The 22,678-nt window shown below is 38.2% G+C and overlaps 1 protein-coding gene across 3 annotated transcripts in view; it reads right to left on the bottom strand.

The window, feature by feature from the left end:
• The window catches only part of scfd1 (sec1 family domain containing 1), a 150,774-nt gene that overhangs the window by 106,487 nt on the left and 21,609 nt on the right, over positions 1-22,678 (bottom strand). For all 3 annotated transcript variants that reach the window (XM_072267208.1, XM_072267222.1, XM_072267216.1), the window contains 4 exons: positions 21,956-22,045; positions 19,786-19,841; positions 18,423-18,508; positions 16,580-16,679 (listed from right to left, as the gene is read on the bottom strand). In XM_072267208.1, the coding sequence (XP_072123309.1) occupies positions 16,580-16,679; positions 18,423-18,508; positions 19,786-19,841; positions 21,956-22,045 (332 nt within the window). The remainder of the gene's footprint in view (positions 1-16,579; positions 16,680-18,422; positions 18,509-19,785; positions 19,842-21,955; positions 22,046-22,678) is intronic.

Raw genomic sequence — 22,678 nt, 5'->3', positions numbered from 1 at the left:
AGGATGAGGGACTCCTGACCTACTCCTGCTTTCTTTTTCATGTTCTTATCCTTTAAATCCACTAATGTGATTCAGTACATTTTATTTGAAAAAGGATCTAGTGTTCTAGTTATGTGTACATTTTATTCGTAATAAAATTTGGAAAAGTCAAGTACTTAATGTGTAAATACGCAAGCAAAATTTGAAGTTACATTTGGGAACTTTAAAGAAGAGGTTCAGATTTTGCTTCATGACTAAATACTCTGCAGCCTTTTTTAATCCTGCACATACCAAGCAGTGATGCAAATAGTCATGATGCTCTCCACTTACATCTATATAAATTTGCTAGTCTTTGTGCAATTCATGAGGGAAACAGGATAGCACAATTCTAGAAATGCTTTCTATTGAAATTGGTTTATTGCAGAACAGACAGCTTGGAGAAGAAATCTATTACTTGTCACAAAAAAAACATGATTCATAAGAATCCATCTTTTCAGATTTGTCTTAACAGCTCTGATGAAGTCAGTTGCAAGAATACAGAATTCTCACAGAACAGAGGAACTCCAACCACTATGGACAGGTCAGGCATGTGAACATGGATAGGATGGCAAAGCCTGCAAGACACATTTTTATTGCTGCCACTGTCACTTGACAAAGTAGCCCATGAAATGCCATGTAACTTAGTGGAGAAAAACAGCTAAAAGATTTGCATCATCTATGAATTAGAACTTAATCCAGTTCAAACCAATGATGCCAAAAATGAGTTATTCTGGTAAAATTTTGTAAGCTTATGTCTGCAAAATTTGTCTTCAATTTCTAATGAAGAACTATATCATAAATTGAAAAACTTGATATACTATAAATATATGGCTAATGAAAAGGAATAATTTTGTGCATTTTGTAGCAGATAATGCCTGGAAGAGATCACTTATTTTTTTATCTGAACTAATCAGTCGAGAGTCTAAATCAACTGCATTGGGATATAAACTGTATACAGCTGCTGAATCAAATTCCTTTCCTGTGGCAAAACTATATGCCAATAAATTGAAGACCTGGTGCAAAATTCCTTACAGCTCCATTGAAAAGCTTCCTACTCTCTTGCTATGTGTGTGCATTGCTACTTTAAACTGATTAGTAGTTAGTGCTGAACGTAGGGAAGTACTTTGCTGTGATTTTGCATGCAACAGACAGTTTGACAGCAGTTAGCACCATTTGTTTAATCAAAAGACAGAGGTTTCACCCCATAAGTTTGAGTTGGATTTGAGTTTCAATTACTTAGAACTTAAATATTTAGTCTGAACTTAAAAAAAAGTACATAGTAATCGTTGAATACATAGAACACAGAACAGGAGAAATCAACAGATTCTTGCAGAGTATTGCTCATTAGTCCAAGTCTCAGAAGTCCCTTAGTGAAGCTGTGTGAACTTCAGTAACAGTAGAGATTCTGCAGATGCTGGAAATCCAGAACAAAACACTCAAAATGCAGGAGGAGCTCAGCAGATCAGGCAGCATCTATGACAGGGAATAAACAGTTGATGCTTCAAGCCAAAACCCTGATGTTGCTTGACCTGCTCAGTTCCTGAAGCATTTTTTGTGTGTTGCCATTCATTTTCACCATCAACTAACTTCAGGTTTCTCAGACCAAAATTGCTAGCCTGAGGCAAACCTCTTTTGCTGCTGGGTAAAATCACATGTCCAATTCTTTGCACTCATATGAATCAGAGGTCAAAAATCCATGTTATATCATGGGAAGATGTGATAAAATGTTTAATAAATAAGGTAATGCGATATGGTACCAGAAAATGTAATGTTTTTTATGTCAATGAACTTTCTGAAGTGGCATCAAGGAGTTGCAAAAGCAATTGCAGGAGGTCCTACATTACCTTTACAAAGCAACTTGGGCTTAAGAGGAAATGCACCTTTGCAATGCTATCTGGATGTTGCAAAGAAATGGTGCAGTAGTCAACAACCAATCTGGACAACTAGTCTATCGTAGATTAGAGCCAAGCCTAGATGAAACAATCTGCAGAAGCACCTCAGAAGGCTGAGCTGCATCTTTGGAAGGAAAGGGAATGCAAACATTTTATATTCAAAACCCTGCACTTCACTGAGTTCCTCCAGAAGATTGTTTGCTGCTTTAGGTTCCAGCATCTGCAGTATCTTGTGTCTCCTAGGGGGAGTTAGTTAGTCTAAACCACTGCAAGTCATCTCCTTAAACAAACTACCTGCAATATCTGGCTTAGCAATGTAGCACAACCTTTAAAACAGACACACATATGAACTGAGTTTTGAAGTTACAACTCTTCATCAATGTGACTCACAAGTGAGAAGGCAAGTAATGCTGAAACTGAGCAATCCACATAGTTTTTAAAAGGGTGAAATTCTAATTGGATTAACAGAATGAAAAAGGTGTCTTTATTCTGTGTGCACCCAAGAACAACTTCTAAGGTAGCAAAGCCACGCACTTTGGCACAGAGTTCTTCACAGACAACAGAGTAAGAATATCAGTTGGCAACATTACTGGAGCTACTCTTATAATGCAAAATCAAATTCAAAATTATATAAATTTATTTCGAGAATGCAGTCACATTTTTTAATTCAAATACTCAAGTGACAAATGCCAATGTTCAGTTCAGTGGGAACTATCAATTAATCTACAGCATTGAATAACACACGATTTATGTTTACTAGCTGTAAAAGAAAGCGCAAATTGATTTTGGAAAATTAAATGCTTGAAACGCAATGCCCTCAAAAGGGAAAATATTATTAATGTTGGCTAGGTAAATGCATTTAAAATCTTATGTATCCTATAGCTAATGCCTATCGTTTTTCTTCTTAATACTTCAATACTTCCAATCACAGATTTTGTCGTTATTTCATTCAAGATAAAGTTCTGGAATAGTTAAGAGTGTAATATAACTAGGCAGAAGCAGACAAAGAATACATAGCCATGAAATTCAGAGATGCCTAATGGGAATCATTAGTTAAGTTGTAATGACAGCCTCTATACCTTCTTACATTGGTTAGCCATTTGTACAAGTTTCTGACTATGTATGTGGCAAAATCTGTATCTATAGATTCTCTTTCATGTAGATCCCAAAACACCTCCCAGCCAATGAGTTAACTGTCAATTTCATTCAACTGGAAAATGTTACCCAATCTTTGCAAAATAATATCCCAGAATCAACTGTAACAGAAAAAAAATTGGACAGGTGAAGCCAATGGCATTGATTGAGGGATAAATATTGAGCAGAACACCATGGGAACTCCTGTAATCTTGCTTGAAAAGTGCAGAAGGATATTACATCCATCAAAATGACAAACTTAGTTAATATCTTATTTAAAAGATTATCACCCATAATGCAACATTATCTAAGCAAATTTGAAGCGCCAGGTTAGATAATGTGTTGGAGGTTAAGTAGAATAGATAAACAAGAGAAAATCTGCAGATGCTGGAAATCCAAGCAAGACAGACAAAATACTGGAGGAACTCAGGAGGCCAGGCAGCATCTATGGAAAAGAGTATAGTCAACGTACCAGACCAAGATTCTTCACCAGGAATAGATAACTCACATTTCAAAATTTCTGAGCATTTATGGAATGCTAGGGAAGTAGCATCTACAGTGCAATAGGCAGAAATGTTGATTATTTACTGAAATCATAAACAGCCACAACCAAAACAACTTTTATTAATTAGAGTCACAGAATGGCTAAAAGACCCTTGCACCATATTAGGGTTTTGTTTCCTAACCATACAGATGTTACTGTTCATGAGGCAATAAATAATGTTTGAGGAATGTATGAAAGGAATGCCATATTTCATAATTGCAAGGAAAATAGTAATATTTATGTGCCCTGATTTGGACCTGCAGTTTTATTTATATGACCATTAACTTTCTGCACCAAAAGAAGCAATTCATTGTTCTTACTAAAGAATAATGTTTATTTTTCTTACTCAACACCTGTGGAAACATTAATTAATCTACATAATCTTATAATGTCAAAAATAACCCCATAACTATATTGTATAGATGTTGCTAATAAATGCATATTGAATGATAGCCATCATAACAAAACAGATAAACAAGATTCCTCAGGATGTCACAAAGTATTTTATACGGAATGAATCATTTTCTGGAGCACGTGCCTTTGTTACGCAGAATAACGTAAAACAAAATTCACATGCTAATGGTGGAGATACGAAAAAATGCTTAATTTTGTAAATAGATCGGTAAAAGGAAAAGTCTGAACTCTCTAAGGTAACAAACACTCTTATGTTTCAAGCTTTTCATTGTCCAAAGACTTGTTTAATTCTGTTACTAAATCTCCAGAAAAAAGCAGAAGAATAAAAGAATATACACATGGTACAAAAAGGACAAAAAAAGCTGACTACTTAAGCTCAAGAGTCCATCACTGACAGCTATGGTACAGTTAGAATGAAGTAATGATACAATAAGGTAGCAAGTTCTTACTAAGCTGAAAAACCTACTAAAGGAACGGAAGAATATCAACGATCGATGGTGTGACAAAAGACCAAGTTATCAGAAGATTGATGCCGATAAGGAAGGTAAGAGAGAGACAATGGGGAAACATTTAAAATGCTAATATGAGAGACGAGAGAGATTAACGAAAAGAGACACAGTTCCGAGTATTGTCAGACCGGTTGCTTTGAACCTGAACTGTTTGAAGTTTGATGGACAGGCAATACCCCAGCAGGGGGATAAAAGGAACAGGTTCGCTAAGGCAAGACACACCACGACACCACGAGGTAACGAGACCCTGGAAGTGCGGTGCCCCCCCACAAGTTGGTGGGAGTTTTGGAGGTCTGATCACAGGACCGACCGTGGACACACAGGGTGAAAAGGTACGATCGGCGGGAACCTGGTGTGTGTGCCCGCCCTTGCCTGGGTGCCCGGTTCACCGCAGAAGAACGATCGTATCCGGAACGGAGAGGTCACAGTTGGTGACCTCAGAAGACATTACAAAGGGCTCACCCGAAAGCTAACTGCGAGGAATATCAAAGGTCTGTTTGAATCCGATTTGAATATCATCATTCGCTCTCTCTCTCTCTCTCTCTCCCAAACAGCACAACAGCGATTACTGCAAACTGAACTAAACTGAACTCTGCGTCACTTGAGACTGATCATTTTACCCCTAGACTGCGATAGAGCTTGATTGATCCTATTATCCTAGTTCTGTGTACATGCCTGTTTTATCATTGCTAACGTGTGGCATTTATATCCTTACGGTTAGAGTACTGTGTTACTTATTTCTTTAATAAAACTTTCTTAGTTCCAGTAATCCAGACTCCAACTAAGTGGTCCATTTCTGCTGGTTTGGCAACCCAGTTACGGGGTACGTAACAATGGAGAAAGCACTTTCAAGAACTGCTTAACCCTGTTAGCACTGCTGAAAAATTACGTGAACAAAGGCAATCCTTGCACTTTTCATCAAATCTATGAAGGCTTTCACAGATTTGACAAAGGCATTTGATACAGTAGACTGCCAACCTATCTGGCATATACTATCAAGACATGGCTGTCCTGACAAGTACTTAGGAATACTGAGGCTAGTGCATGATGGCATGTCAGCCACAGTATTCAGTAATAGTGGTGTTGAATCAGAACCCTTCATTGTTAAGGCAGAAGTCAAATAGGGCTGTATCATTGTGTCCATCATACTTGCCATCTTTATTGCTGCCATCCTTGACCTTACTGAAACAAGGAAAGTTGGATGGAGAGAGAGAGAGAACAGAAAACAGAAAACAAAAATATGGGTACACATTGCACAAGCACATAGCACAACCAAAGGACCTTACAAAAGATGTCGAGGACAAGCTGGAAGGACAGACGCACTAACACCAGGGTACTGGAGAAGGATGACATGAACAGCATCTCTACCATAATAAAGCAACACCAACTTCACTGAATAGGTCATGTCATTCAAATGCCTAAATCACATCTCCACAGACAGATCCATTACTCCCAGTTGAAGGACGATCAATGAGCCCCTGGTGGGCAAGAGTAACACTTCAAAGATATCATCAAAATCAGCCTGAAGAAATTTAACATCAATGTAAAAACTGGGAAGACATTGCACTCTCAGTAGATTCAGCTGGAGGAAATTTGTTCAAGAGGGAGCTGCGCTACATAAATGCAACCTCCGCTGTGCCACAGAGAACATGTGGCAGCAGCGAAAGGAGAGAATGAATGACTAAAAGACCCAACCACTAAACCCAGCCACTAACTACTCAACGTCCTCATTGCATCAGAATATGTGGATCTCAGATCGGCCTCTACAGACACCTGAGAACCCACTAATAGCCAACCCCTTAGGAGAACATCTGACTTGATCCGAGTGATTGCAGTACACTACACAATAAAGTAGAACTGGCTTAAAATATATACAGGAGTCAACATTTTAAGAGTATTCCTAACCTATCATCACAGCTTATACCAATAGCAGAACCATCTTTTTCTAACAAAAACACACTATTTCCTTCATAATATTAGTTTTTCCTTCTCAGAAGCACATTAGTCTATTAGCATGTACATCTAGCTCACTAATTCTGAATTTCTTGGCTGGCCTGGACCAAAGCTATAGTGGTTTTGTCGCATTGAAGCTTACAGCCAAAGCCCCAAACTAGAAATATGATTTGCTATTCTAAACAAATCAACATGACATCAAAAATTCCACTTGGAACTTTGATCCAAATTTGACATTTAATTATTAATAATGTAATTATTTTAATTTATTTAATTGGAGAAGTTCAGAATTTGTCAGAAATATGTTTTTGCTTAATTAGTCACCATTAAACATCTTAATTTAAAAAAAACTGCCATTTGAATGTTCCAAAGAGTAAAAGTATAAAGAGCTTAGCTGAAATTCACAATGGATCGTTTCTTTGAAGGCAATAAAATATAAAAATGTATGTTTAGTAACTTGTTGCTATTGGAAATACGCAACTTATTTGACTTGAACAACAAACCACTTGCAATTCAATACTGTTCAGTCTTAAATGTCACCCTGAAAATATTTATTGTACTGGATTTAATATTTCCAACTTCAAATATTTCTGAATGCTAACTCCAAAACACCATCAGTTCAGATCCAATGCCGTATGCCATTATCTACCCAAATTATCACTACCTAATCATCAATCCACATTATAGAAAAAAACAGAAAAAGACTGATATATGGCCAGTCAGAAGATGCTAAGAATAGTGCTGACCAATTCAGCTAATAATGCACTTCTCATCTAAGCCCAAACTACAACTACTTTCAATTGCCTATGGGAATGATTAACTTTCCAGTTAAGTATATGGTGACTAAAAAATGTTAAATCTTTTCCATGGATGAAAAACAGATGTTTTTAGCATTACTTATTTTTAAGTGGATATTTATTAACATCCAAAGTTTTAAAAAGCTACTGTAATTCAAAACTGCCACTCAGAGGCATTCATTATGAACCATCTGACAGTGAAAGATCTTTTTGAAAAGTTTTAACACCTTTCTTTCAATGTTTAGAGATATATTTAGAATATATATAAAATCAATTGAATGAGTTCTTTGAAGACATAAAATATAAAGCATCAATCTTTGTGACTGAAACAGAAATCTTACATTTCATGTTTCAATAGTGCAGCCATAACTGTCACCAATTATGCCCAAAATACAAAAATGTATTTTGGTGACCTTTTACATTTCACAGAGCAGTAACATAGCCATTACAGACAATCACATATTAGAGGAAAATTTATCTTACACTGATAAATTGTACAACATGTTAAACATCTGCACTGCATATTTTATAGGCTCAATTATAATGGAGTCCTGTCTTTGTCCCCAACTCAAAACATTTTTTCTTTTCAATATAAACTCCATGCCATTCAAATCATCTATTATTATTTTCTGTCAATACAATCAAATGCAAGAACATTAAGCTGAAAGGCTCATCAGACCAAACACTTCATTTTGTCTTAAACAGAACATCACCACTCTGATTTGTATCACCTCAACAATTGCTATACATGGCCTGCACGTCTCTTAATTCTCATTCTTCAACCAGAAAAGTTCCACTTTTGAAAACCTTCTCCCACTTCAAATTAATTGGTGCACTAAGAGAAGGAAAATTACTGCGTTTAAACAACTTTTTGTATTGAAGAAATGTAATTTTGTCCCATTTAAACTGGAAGTTGCAAAACTGTGCCCTTGACATACAGGCCCAAAATTTACTGGAAGTACATCACTGGTTAGTGTTGTCTTTAACACAGCATTGTGACAATTTTTGTATCTGAAAGGCCAACTTATGGTACCAAAGCTTCAAAGTTCAATCTTGACCTATGTGCAGACGGATCTTAGGCAATGAAATCCATGCACACGAGTAAGCCAATGAAAGAGCGAAGTAAAAATACCCTCTGACAGAATTCAGAATTCTAAAACTTTTAAAGCATTCAAATCTCTTGAAAAATTAAGATATTTAAAATTAAAAAGATTAAATTCCCAAAATATCATTAAGAAAAATACTGAAGCATACACAACTAAAACTGTAACTTGTGTAATCCATGTAAGGTCTAAATTTAGAACAGGACTGGAAAATTATCAGTACAGCACAAACCAGTAAGTCTTGGACATCTGCATTCATGCAGGGTTCCCTAGTCTTGGCACCCAAAATAAATCTACTTTTTCTAGAGCTAGAGAAGTTCTTGGTAATAATTGTGACAGGGTACTCCACGGGAAATTCACCTAAATCTCATTACAGTAAATACAGTTTAGTACTTGATGTTCTTATAAGTTCACTGATTTATGGCAGGATAAGGCACTGTGAGAGAAAGTAAGTTTATTTTATTCGTTCAGTCTTCCATAACTCTACACTAACTACAATAACTTAGTGCTTTTAATTCCACTCTCCAGTGCTCCTACATCCTTGAAATGAGCACTGATAATTTTAATTTATCAATGTTTAAATGCATTTAATTGTTTATGTGTTTATGTATTATGTCAATTTGGTTGTCAACATTTTCAATTTAGCTAAAAACAATTTAGACATTCACAAACATTTGATTTCAGTAACAGTTTTGACTGATCAGCAAGTGAGGGCAGAAAAGTACATAACAATATTCAGTTTATTTCCTAAAGGAAAGAATGTTTCTGAAAGGAAGTCACATCAAATTTCATAAGTTTTCAAAGCTTAAGTGACATGTTATTGTTTACGTGGTGCTTAAAGGATGTACGGCTTCCAAGATTCACATTTTCAAAGGGATTTTTGCATATAATTAAAGCTTATAAGAATGATAAGCATCTGCAATAGCACAATGCCCTCATTCAAAGAAGTTCAGCTTTCAAGAGAATGGTTCATGGAATGAGAACTTTGAAACAAAGGAGGCCACAAAAATATTTAGTTCTCTATCCAAGAAGATGAATATTTATTTTTTTTTCCAAACCAGTGTTTAAAGGAAGTCACTTGTTTAGATCTTCTCTTGCTCACTCTTGGAAGGCACAATTTGAAACACTGATCTCTGGTATTAATTCAAATACTCATTCTTCATATGCCATCATGTCATGAAAATGGGAGAAAACAAAGAAAATGAACCCATGTTAACTCAACTATACTGGACCACAGACAGACCACTCAATTTTTACAGTGAGCACTGGCAGGAAGTACAGTATTCCACCAAATTCAGTTATCTGACCTTAATCCTGTTACTTTGTATGGTGAAGTTCTGTACCATAACTACCAACTGAGTTATCAGAGGAGTAAGACAATAATTTGGTAAATAATTGCTTGGATATATGCTCCACTGAAATCTCCTCCACTTTTTCTTACCTAAAATTATCAATACAGTCCTTCATTTCTTTCTTCCTCATATACTGGTCCATTCTTTCCTTAAATACATCCACACAATTTGCTGCAAGCACACTGTGGTATCCAGATCCACCATCTGACCATTTTAGCTGAAAAAAAAGCTACTGGATTTCTTGGTGATCATTTTATTCTGGTGGCTTTGAATTATGCTCATCCACACAAGTGGGATTATTTTCTCCACATAAACTCTGCAAAGCCCTGACATAAGTCTAAAAGCTCCTATAAGAGGCCTCTATTGGTCAGGACAAAGAAAATCTCTTCCTGATAAACTCTCGTATTTCTAGTATCATTCCTACAATCATCTCTGTACCCATTCAATCCTCAAATATTCTTTTCATAGTCTGGCAACCAGAATTATTCAAGATTCCAAATGCAGACTAATCAAAGTTTGATGCAGGTTAAAACTGGAATGGGTTTATTGTTGTCTCATATACCAATGTACAGTGAAATGCTCGTCTTGCATACTGGTCAGATAGATCAATTTGTTAAACAGTGCACGACAACAATGCAAAATAAAGTGCACCAGCTACAGAGAAAGTGCAGAGCAGGAAGGCAATACGGTGTAAGATAATAACAAAGTAGATTGTGAGGTTAAAGTACTAAGGACCTATTCAATAGTCTAGTAACAGTGAGGTAGAAGTTGTCTTTGAGCCTGGTGTAATGTGTTTACCAGCTTTTATATCTACTGCTAGATGGGAGAGTGGAGAAGAGACAATGTCCTGGAAAGGTTTGTGTCTTGGATTAAGCTGGCTGTTTTATTGAGGCAGTGAGAAGTGTAGACAGAGTCCACAGAGAGGAGGCTGGAGATAGTGATGTGCTGAGTTTTATCCACAGTTCTCTGCAATCTCTTGTGGTCACTAGGGTCATGGGCAGATCAGGTGCCCATACCAAGCTGTAACGCATCCGGATGGGGTGCTTTCTACGTTACATCAATAAAAATTGGTAAGGGTTGACAGGGACATGCCAAATTTCTTTAGCCTCATGAGGAAGCAGTGGTATTGGCGAGCATTTTTGGCCATGGCTATTGGTAATGTTTACTCCTGGAAACTTGATACTCTCAACCCCCTTAACCTCAGCACTATTGATGAACATAGCAGCATATGCACCACCCTCTTCATGAAGTAAATAACCAGCTCTTTTTGATTGCTAGCATCTTTATTGTGTTCAGTTTTTCAATCATTCTATTGCATTTCTTTTTACATACTGTGAATGCCTGCAAGAAAATGAATTTCAGGGTAGTATATGGTTACACATACACTTTGATAATAAATTTACTTTGAACTTTTGAGGGAAAGGTTGTTGTCATAACACCATGTTACTAAACTCTCTATCTACTCATGTATTCTAACACATCATTATTTGAGGTACAGCCCGCTGTAGTGGTATCATCTACAAACATGTAAATGAAGTTAAAGGAGAATCTGGCCACGCAGTCATGAGAGTACAGGTAATAAGGTAATGGACTGAGGACAAAACCTTGTGGAGCAACAGCATTTAGAATAAGTGTGTCAGAAATGCTGCTGCCTATCCTTACTGACTGTGGTCTGTTTATCATAAAATCAAGGATCCAGTTGCAGGGGGAGATGCTGACTCCAAGGTCTCAGTCTGGTGATGAGATTGCTTGGAATTATACTACTGAAGGTGGAACTGTAGTCAATGAACAATAGTCTAACATAGGTGTCTTTGGTGGTAGGCAAATTGCAGTAGGGCAAACTTGCCTGAGAAGTTGGAGTTAATATACGCCATATACGCCTCTTGAAGCACTTCATGATGGTGGATGGCAGAGCAGTTGTCATTAAGGTGGAGCTTAACTTCCTTTCTTTTCAATTCTATACATCCAGAAATAAACCACACGGCTTGGTTTCCTGTGTCTTAATGAATTTACCTACCTGTGCCACAAGATTTAGTGATGGTATTATTTGTACTCCAATATTCCTTGTTTCATCTACAACCCCTATTTACACACCTTTCAAGTGAAATGACTTCACTATACCTCCTATGAAAATGCTCTCTCTCACATTTACCTGTATGGGAGCTGATTTGTTAATTATTCATTCATTGACATCCTCCTACAATTCATAGCAGTCCTCCAAGGTAATAACTATCAACAGCACTCTTCATATTTCCCCAACATAGTTAGCTATCGTTCACAAATTTATGTTTCTGATTCCAGTATCTGAATTATTAATGTAATCTGTGAACAGTAACAACCCCAACATTGATTCTTGTGGAACACTACTATCAGATTTTGCCACAGGGAAAGGTATCTCATTTCCCCATTTTCCATCTTGCAGCTGGCAAGCAATCCAGTATCATTCTCATTCCCAACCTCCACATTCTCCCACCTTATTCGTTAGTCTTTTATAGGATAGTTTATTAAAGGCTATTTTGAATGACTTTTATTATCTGCTTTTGGAATCTGGAATCATCAAAATTTATCTGAGTGGCCTGCTTTTTGTTTATAAAAAAAAAGCATACATAAAAAGTCAATGAAAAGCAACACAATAAAGGTGTATGTTTGCCACAATTACACATAGGAGAATTTTAGCAGCTGGTGGTCAGGCTCTAAATCAAAGTATCATTTTATACGTTAGGGAAATGGAACTGAGGTTAGAGCCAATGTCATGATCTTTTCTCTGATCACATGACTGCTCAAACCATAAAATAGAATTATCCGTTTGTCAAGCCACACCATCAAAGCATGGAGGAGCTATCATGAACTCCCAAAGCCCCTGATGATCTTATGATTTCAGTCTCTGAAGCTGACATGCGAGCAGCCTTTAGGAGGGTGAACCTACGGAAAGCAATGGCCCAGATGGGTACTTGGCCAAGTATTAAAAACCTGTGCTAATCAATAGGCTGGAGTGTTCACTGATATCTTTAAACACATGCTTTGGCAGTCTGAGGTACCCACCTGCTTCAAGCAGCTTCAATTATACTTGTTCCCAAGAAAAACATGGCAACCTGCCTCAATGATGATTGTTCTGTTGTACCTACATCCGCAGTGATAATGTGTTTTAAGAGGTTGGTGATGAAACATATCAACTCCTGCCTGAGAAGCGACTTGGATCTGCTCCAATTTCCCTACCAGTGCAGCAGATACTATTTCAATGGCTCTTCACTCAAACCTGGAACATCTGGATCGCAAAGATGCATACATCAGGATGCAACACACATAAAAATTGCTGGTGAACGCAGCGGGCCAGGCAGCATCTCTAGGAAGAGGTACAGTTGACGTTTCAGGCCAAGACCCTTCGTCAGGATGCTCTTTATTGACTACGCTCAATACTATCATTCCCTTAAAACTAATCAATAAGCTTCAAGACTTTGGCCTCATTACACCGCTGTGCAATTGGATCCTCACTTGCAGACCCCAGTCAGTTCAGACTGGCAACAACATCTCCTCTATGATCTCCATCGACACAGATGCACCACAAGGCTGTGTACTTAGCCTCCTGCTCTACTTGTTTTATACATACGACTGTGTGGCTAAGCACAGCTCCAATGTCATATTTCAGTCTGCTGACATCATCACTGTCGTAGGCCGAATCAAAAGTGGTGATGAATCAGCATACAGGAGAGAACAACTTCTTACTCAATGTCAGCAAGTCCAAGGAGCTGATTATTGACTTCAAGAGAAGGAAACCAGAGGTCCATGAGCCAGTCCTCATTGGGGAAATTAGAGGTGGAGAGTCTCAGCAACTTTAAATTCCTCAGTGTTATCTTTCCGGAGGACCTGTCCTGGGCCCAGCACCCAAGTGCAATTCTGATCTTGCCATCGATATCAATATCTAGCAAGTCAACGTAAAAAATATACAAATTATGCATTTTACAGTCATTCTGTTTTTAACTATAGATGATCAGTTTCTCAGGTCTTTGAGAAACTATGCAGACTAGCTTAATGCATGATAAGGACTACCCATCCACCAGGAGAAGTGCTTCTTCCAGCCATAACAAGGCCTGCCTTGTCCACCACAATCAATCTGCATTCGTCACTTTCCCAATTTATCACAACTCTCACTTGTCTCACCTCCAACACAAACATCTTTACCAAACTGACCACAGCTGTCAATCATAGGGATCATCGACATATGAGAGAGGAACTTCTTCAGAGGGTTCTAAGTGCTTGAAATTCTTTGTCCCGCAAGGCTGCATATCCAAGAATAGTCAAAGTGGAGATCAGTAGACGTCTAGGCCCTAGAAATGGGGCAAAGCTGTAAAATGTAAAAGCTCAACCATGTTCTAAGCAATGAAAGATCAGGCTTGATTCTACATATGGCCATGCTTGAAACTATTTATTATATAAACGTATAACAATAATAGCACAGAAACAGGCCATCTCGGCCCTTCTAGTCCGTGCCGAATTATTACTCTCACTATTTAATTATGCTTCGGCCAGTGCAGTAGTCCTTATTTAAGTAAGTACTGAAATCAATTCTAGACAGTTAGTTATTTCATCAGTATCAGTTTTAAAACCCTAATATATCTTAAACATGTACTATAATTCAAATTTCTAATTTGCAATACTATATAAAAGACTTACAATGGCAAAAAAAAATTGCAATTAAGGAACTGGCCTTTCAAACTGAGGAATGCTTCAAAGTGTCATTCAACGCATACAGTCATGCTGAATAAAATAAAATTGCTGTAGCATCACATCACCATCTACTGGCAATTTTAAGAGGAACAAACTCCTACTCCTCAGAATGAATACATCACTGTGCAACTGGATGTTGGACTTCCTAACCAACAGATCACAGATCGTCAGGATGGACAACCAGTGCCCCCCAGGGCTGCATAATGAACCCACTGCTGTGCACTCTGCTCACACGCGACTGCATGGCCAAACACCCGAGCAATCATACTGTCAGGTTGGCCACTGACACAACAATCATCGATGAGATGGCCTACAGAGAGGATTTGGAAGGGCTGGAGGCCTAGTGCCAGGCAAATAACCTCGTCCTAATGTTAACAAGACAAAGCAGATGGTTATCGACCTCAGGAGAATTTGCACACTCACTCCCCTCTTTACATCAATGGCACAGCAGTGAAAACTACGAGTTGTTTCAAACTCCAGGGAGTGCACATCACACACAACCTCTCATTGTCCCAGACCATATCCTACACAACAAGAAAACTTACCAATGCCGTTTTTTTTTCCTGAGGATGCAGAGGAGATATGGACTATACACATTTATTCTCACATCCTTTTATAGATACACAGTGGAGAGCATCCAAACATGCTGCATTACTACATGGTATGGAAGTTGCACTGTGGTAGACAGGAAAGCTCTACAATGGGTAATCAAGACTGCCCAATGCATCATCGACAGCAGACTACCTACCATCAAGGAGATATATACACACACACACACAGAAAGGTGCTGCAAAAATGTCAGTAATATCATGAAGGATTGCACCCACCCTGCTCATAGACTGTTTGTCCCACTCCCATCAGGGAGGAGGCTACTTAACATCCCACCAGGACCACCAGACTCAAAAACAGTTACTTTCTCCAGGCAGTAAAGCTGACCAACACCTCCACCCACTAACCCACCCTTCCATACTCCCACCACTACTACTTTTCCATTTCCTGTCAGTCTCCTTATGTATACACTCCTGTGTCTTTATGGACACACAATCAACATATGCACATAAGCTACCTTAAGTATTTATTTTTACTGTGTTTTTTTATTAATGTTGTTCTTATCTTATTGTGCTTCTTTTGGTGCTGCATCGGATCCAGAGTAACAATTATTTCATTTTCTTTTATACTTGTGTTCTGGAAATGAATGTTGAATCTTAATAATGACATAAAAATTATAATTTGAGAAACAGACACAGGAGTACACCATTCTGCTGTTTTATTTAATAAGATCATAGCTGATCCTTTATCTTCGATGTGCTTCTCTGCACTGACTCAGTATTGTTTTATTCTCTTAATATCTATCACTTACTGAATTAATGTTCATCTATCTAGTGTACCTTGCCATGTTTCTCATTGGATTTGGCTCTACACATTTGAAGTGTCAGAATATTCTCTGATATTGCAGGAAGAGTGAATTATAAACAGTGTGACATACACAACAGGACATTTGGGATCTAGTTTAGCAGCAGAATAAAAGCATATCTACTTAATGATTCACAGTAAACAGTTGAGAAATAAACAAGATAGCAATTTGAGTGGGTGAATTCAATGTCAAATCAGGTGCAGACGGAGAACTGGAAAGAAAGACGTGGATGAAAAACTGGATGCAAGAAAAAAAGTAAAAGAAATCAATGAAATGAAATATTCCCTCTGTTTCTGACAATACAGGAAATCATTTCATAGTCCAGTGAGATCGTTTGATAGGCACCGACTATTCCTATTTTAATTAAGAGCATGTTTACATTGTCAAATAGTAGACAACTTCCCATGGCACGTTTAAGAAAGTACATTCTTGAAAGATAATGGGGAGATTAGACATGTGACATTGTTTTAGGAAAGCTAATTGAGCAGTGCAAAATAACACAGTGAATCATAACTTTTGTAGCTTCTCTTTCTTGATACAAGCTGCCAATCAATGTGCACATTATAATGCAAATGTGTCCTTCAGACAAGGTTTTATTAAAACTTGGGATGGTTATCAGTTAATATTTTTATTGTATTATAACTCAATATCTGTGTACTTAATTGCTATTAAACAGCATCATCATCAGGATCAAAGCAAAGTGTTGACACAGTTGTTTTCTTACCAGCACATCATGAACCAGGGCTTGGTATGTCCATGTATGATGCAATGGAGTTGCTAAATCTATATTCCTGTCGACAAGGACTAATAATGGTCTTTGGAAACTGTGGTAGAAACAAAAGGAACAAAAATATAAGATGATACGTGAATTGAATCAGAATCAGGATCAGGTCTCTTATCACCGGCATGTGACGTGAAGTTTGTTAACTGAGCAGCAGCAGTTTAATGCAAAACATAATATAGAAGAAGAAAGACAACAAAATAAAATAATAATAAATAAATCAATTACAGTATACGTATATTGAATAGATTAAAAATCATGCTAAAACAGAAATACTATATATTAAAAAGCAAGGTAGTGTCCAAGGGTTCAATGTCCATTTAGGAATCAGGTGGCAGAGGGGAAGCTGTTCCTGAATCGCTGAGTGTGTGCTTTCAGGCTTCTGTACCTCCTATAAATTGGACTAAGAAGCTATTCACTTGTCAACATGTTTCAACGAAAGCTACCACATCCGCGTGAAGGAAATCCGGCTGCAGCCTTTTGAAGACCGTGTTAGGGATCTGGAGCAGCAACTGGATGACCTTCGGCTTGTACGGGAGAGCGAGGGTATAATTGATCAAAGCTACAGGGAAGTAGTCACTCCGAAGTTGCATGAGGTGAGTAGCTGGGAGACTGTCAGGAGAAATGGAAATAGGCAATTAAAGCAGAGCACCCCTATGGCCATTCCCCTCAAAAGCAAGTATACTGCTTTGGATATTTTTGTGGGGGATGACCTCCCAGGAGAACGCCACACTGACCGGGTTGCAGGCATGGACCATGGGTCCATGGTGCAGAAGGGAAAGAGCGAGAAGAAGGGAGCAGTAGCGATAGGGGACTCAATAGTGAGGGGAACAGACCGGAGATTCTCTGGATGTGAATGGGACGCCGAATGGCATGCTGCCTTCCAGGTGTCAAGGATGTCTCAGATCGCCTTCCACAACATTTTGGAGAAGGAAGGGAGCAGCCACATGACTTGGTACATATTGGTACTAATGAAGGAAAAGCAATGAGGTCCTGAAAAGAGAATTTAGAGAGCTAGGTGGTAGAAAGCTGAGAAGCAGGACCTCCCAGGTAGTAATTTCTGGATTGCTGCTTGTGCCACGTGCCAGTGAGGGTAGAAACAAGAAGATTTGGCAGGTAAATGTGCGGCTGAGAAGCTGGTGCAGGGGGCAGAGCTTCAGGTTCTTGGATCACTGGGATCTTTGTCTATTTCTGCCTATCATACAGTGATCAAATTATATAAATGTACCCTTTATCAAAACAAAATTTAAAAATTACCGTCAAGATCAAAATCCTAGAAACACCCAACAAAACTATCTTCTCCTTATAATGACACAAGAAAAGCCTTATAGCATAATACATCCATGGAGGTTTGCAGGGGTACAATCCCATTAGATTTATTACCTTTCTCCTTATTTTCCTGCACTACTGCAGTTTATTCACTCTCACGCATGCCATCAGCATTTGCCATTAACTTGTATTACAGTAGCCTATTAACCTCCCAGCATGTCTTTGGCAAGTGGGATGAAATCAGAACACTCGCAGAAAACCCACATGGTCACCAGGAGAACAACTAAGCCTCACACAGACAGAACCAGGGTTAGAATCAGAATTGTGTTCCAGAAGCTATGAGGTAACAGCACTAATGACAGTGTCACTATGCCAGCAATGCCTTATCATGCAGATGTACAAAAAGTGAAAACAGGTACTGCTATATAGCTTACTTAAACAATGTTAAACTGCAGAAAACCTATTAGTTATAACCCAAAGCTTCCTTTTTGTACAGAGTTAATTTACTGAATTGTACCTGAATTGTCCTCCACTAAGATTATCACCCGTGAAGAGACTATTTCTGGCATCTCGTAGATTTTCTCGCAGTTTCTTATCTAATTTCTGAGAAAAGTAATTGGAATTATTTTTAATTGCAGAAACATCTATTTAATCATGTAGCAGAAAGCAAGGAAAGCATTGAAAATCTAATACTCTTGAACAACTGATAAGAAAGGCAGTACAGGTTAGGACAGTTGTTCTAGCTAGAAATAAAGATACAAACTTCAAATTATACATTAGATCATGCACTCAATATTGCTACACAATTAATAAGTAATTGATTTCAAAAGGCTGAAAACTTAGTTTACATAAACATTTTGCACCTTTGGTGTCATAAGTCTGTAATTCCTTTCCAAGCAGTAGATTATGGGTTCAAGGAGTTAAGGTGCCACAACTTCTTTAGGTCAATTTGAAAGAGGCATCAAATGGCTCTAAAACACTTTAGAAATTCCTAAAATTTTGAAAGGCACTTCTCATGTTCTGCCCAAACCTTTTAGTTTTAGAAGCGTAGTCACCATTGTAAAGTTGAAATGCTAAATTTTTCTTACTTTCTTTTTGCAATTGATGTGATAATTAGATATGTTTTTTTCTCCACTGAGCAAAGTAAGTCAGTGTCAATGCAAGTCCTGGAACAAGTATTATTCCCTCTACTTGTTCATGAAAAGTGCCAAATTTCTGTATCATGCATGGGTTGAGATGGGTTCATCTTACCCAATATTATTGGTACTGCACTTCCATCAGTATTTAAGAGCATAAGGTGGCAGTCTAAGGGGTGCTGCCTGATGTCAGCAGTTATGAAGTATTGCAGATCAGTTTTTTTAATTTCGTCATTATTGCTTACTTTCCAACCTAGGTCACAGTTTGGTAAGTAAAATAACATTTTATTTCGAATCAATCAGCATATTCTGAATTACTGAGGCCCCACACAGTTAACTCCTTGTCTACTTTGCAACAAATCTTCCTCAATAAAATTTATCATTTCACTAGTTTTGCTTTTGTCACTAGCCTTAACTGACTCCTTTTGGCTCAACGCTTTAGTCCAATTCTGTCCTCTATTATACCTCAGTAATTTTAATTTAAACTACAGCAAGTTGCTGTTATGGCAGTAAGAGCTTCCTGTAATATCTGACATCTATGTGAGGAGGCAAGTGGGACTTTATTTTGATAGCTTATGTTACAAATTCATTTGTTTTACTAATTGATTAGAAATAAGATTTTTACCAGCAGCCAACAATTATAAACACTAATTTATCAGGTACACATTATGGATCATGCATTGTCTAGTAATTATAATGCTTATTAGTTATGTGTACTGAAATAAATGAGAATATATTTCTTACCACTGCTACCATTTCAGCTGCATTTCCTCGAGGGCATCGTATGATTGGAACAGCACCTATTTTAAGAAATGTAATCAAACTACAAGATTTGCAAAAGCTCTGAAATTGATGAGCTGCTGTGCTTATCATCAATTTAAGTTCTACCCACTTATTTTAAATTGCAAAAATATACTTTGAGCATAATCTCACACACACACACACAGAGCAAATACAATTGTTATGTCTTTCTCCACACTGAGTAGTACCTGTTTAATATATTAGCTTATAACACATCAATGGCACTCTTGCTTCATGAGGCAGAGCATATGTGAAACGTTTGAGAGACTATGACAGAAAGCCCATTCACAATCTCAACAGTGGCTACACCAAGCTTCAGTTCATTCTTCAGCACATAATCTTGCACTTGCAACGTTCCAGTCGGAAGTGTTTGCCTGTGGACATCGTACATTGGAAAACCAACAAGCTACAGGCAAAGTGCACTTTCCATCAAGCTGAATATCTTCCAGCACCGACAGGTGTTTATCGCAAGGTATCTCCCTGAGAACAGCTCGAAGATCTCAGGGTCCTCTGAGGTGCACACGGTGAACCATGACAAGAACCAGTGCATCCTTTTCCAGGCTTTCTTGTCAAATGCACAGTGCATGAGGAGGTGGCTGATGTCTCATCCTTGCTTCAACCATCTTGAGGTAGTGTGTATGGTGGGAGTGAGAATCCAGTTGGGAAGCTGGATCTAATAGGGATGGCCCTTCTCTCCGACAACCAAACAAGATCTTGATGGTTATCTGGCAGTTCTTGTAAATGAAGCATTCTGCCAAATGCCTTTGACAGTCTACTCAGGAAGCTGTCCCAGAAACAAGAAGAAATCTTCAGATGCAGGATCCACCTTCATCTTCTCCCAAGCTCTCTCCAGAGCATTCCAAGCTCACCAATCATGGACGTGACAAAATTGTTTGCTGCAGAAACAGTCTTTTGAAGAACAGGCAGCATGGCAAGATCTCACCACAATACCAGGTTCATTGCAACAGTGGGGACAGATAAAACCTCAAGATAGTGACAATTGGTGTTAGCCTACTCTGACTTTAAGTACAGCTCAATGGAACCACACCCAAAAATGGCCACACTGTAATGAGAATGATGTTGAGTACATTTCCCCTCCCTCCTTCACTGGAGACCTTTACATAATGACCAATGGATGAAATACATTCTGGATCTCCAGATGAAGTGAAGGATGACTTGGGTGACTGCAAGGGCATGGTATTAGGGATTGTGCCACACTTGTGCTGCGCTTAGCTATACTGAGAACACTTCACACCTGAACAGCACTTCCTTGCTTGCCATCAAGAAACAGCGCTATTCCCAAATTCCCAACTTCTGTTTCACCTTTGCCATCTGCTCCAGTCAAGCCTTGACACTTGCACCAGCATCTCAGTATCAACATCCCAGCACCTTCTGGTAGTCAAGCTTGATGATGAAGGGAACAGTGGAACAGTTGTTCGTATGGTCTCATTCTTACTGCAATCAATTCCAGTTCATGGAGTTCATTCATGCTTGTTATATACGCTGATTAATCTGTGAATCAATCACGAGTACAAGCAGAAGGCAGTGACTTTATCCATATTCAGAGAGGGTCTGATCTGAGTGCCACCGACTGCCTGGCATCATCACCTCATCCTTCCTCAAGGAATTAATGAAAAACTAAAAATGACACATCAACAAGACACAGAAGAGTGGGCAACCTTGCTAGACTGCAGAGTTGATTGGAAAAATTTTTGTTTCCTGATAATAGTATGGCCTGCACTACTGCTGTCTATGTAGGGCAGTCGTATTCATTTGTTGATTCCTTCCCTAAAGATCATTTCAGAGAACACATCCACCACGTATTCACCATCAGCTCAAGTTTCACTTAAAGTCAGCCGACACATCCATGTAATGTGACAGACTTCTTACTATCACTCTACTTGGTTTCTTCCTCATAATTCCATCTGCAGGATTTAAAACCCCTTAGTAGGTGACCATGGAGGTGCATCACACCCAACCACCCTGATACACAACATATCAATGGACAGCCCAAAATATTTAAGAAATTCATAAGAGTATACTTTCTTTAAAGCAATTAAAACACCATAAAAACTGTAATATCAGAAATAGGGATTTGCTACACTCCACTTACCCATTGTGACAAAAAAACAGAAAAGGCTATCCACCAGAGTGTCCATAATTATTTCCATTTCTGTATCAGTGATATCAGGTCGATTGATTGCTGAAATAAGATGGGGAGAAAAGAAATTGTATGCCATACACCAACCAAGAGATCCCAAGCCATCTTGCAGAGACTTGTTTACCTTCGAAACATAATTATTACATTGTTGAAAATATAGTAGACTCTATACGCTCAACAAGCTATAACAAAAGCCGATAAAATGAAAAAAATAATAATGTTGGCAAAACAGATATTGGCCCTGACATGAAGATAATTCTCTTCACCTTTTCTGAAATGATGCCCTTGGACTTACATTTATCCAAGAAGTGCTAACAGGTCTCACTTTAAAACTGCATCCATATTTAGCTACAATGATACATTGCATGTAAGTTCCACCTAGATTCCTGTGCTCAGTTTTCCATAGCACAATTGATGAACAAGAGTTCAGCTCTCACTCAATGTCAGCAAAACCAAAGAGCCTATTATTGACGACAGGTGGAGGAAACCAGAGATCCATGAGCCATTTCTCATGACGGGATCAGAAATGGAGAGAGTCAGCAACTTTAAATTACTTGGCATTATTATTTCAGAAGATCTGTCCTGAGTCCAGTATGTAACTGTCATTACAAAAAAGGCAAGGCAGGACCTCTACTTCCTTAGAAGTTTGCACAGTGCACCCTGATGCCTTTCCTA

Source organism: Mobula birostris, chromosome 1 (assembly GCF_030028105.1).
Source record: "Mobula birostris isolate sMobBir1 chromosome 1, sMobBir1.hap1, whole genome shotgun sequence".
NCBI classification, from domain to species: Eukaryota; Metazoa; Chordata; class Chondrichthyes; order Myliobatiformes; family Myliobatidae; genus Mobula; species Mobula birostris.
Note: the sequence above shows the minus strand (reverse complement) of the source record. Positions and strands in the feature narration are given on the sequence as shown.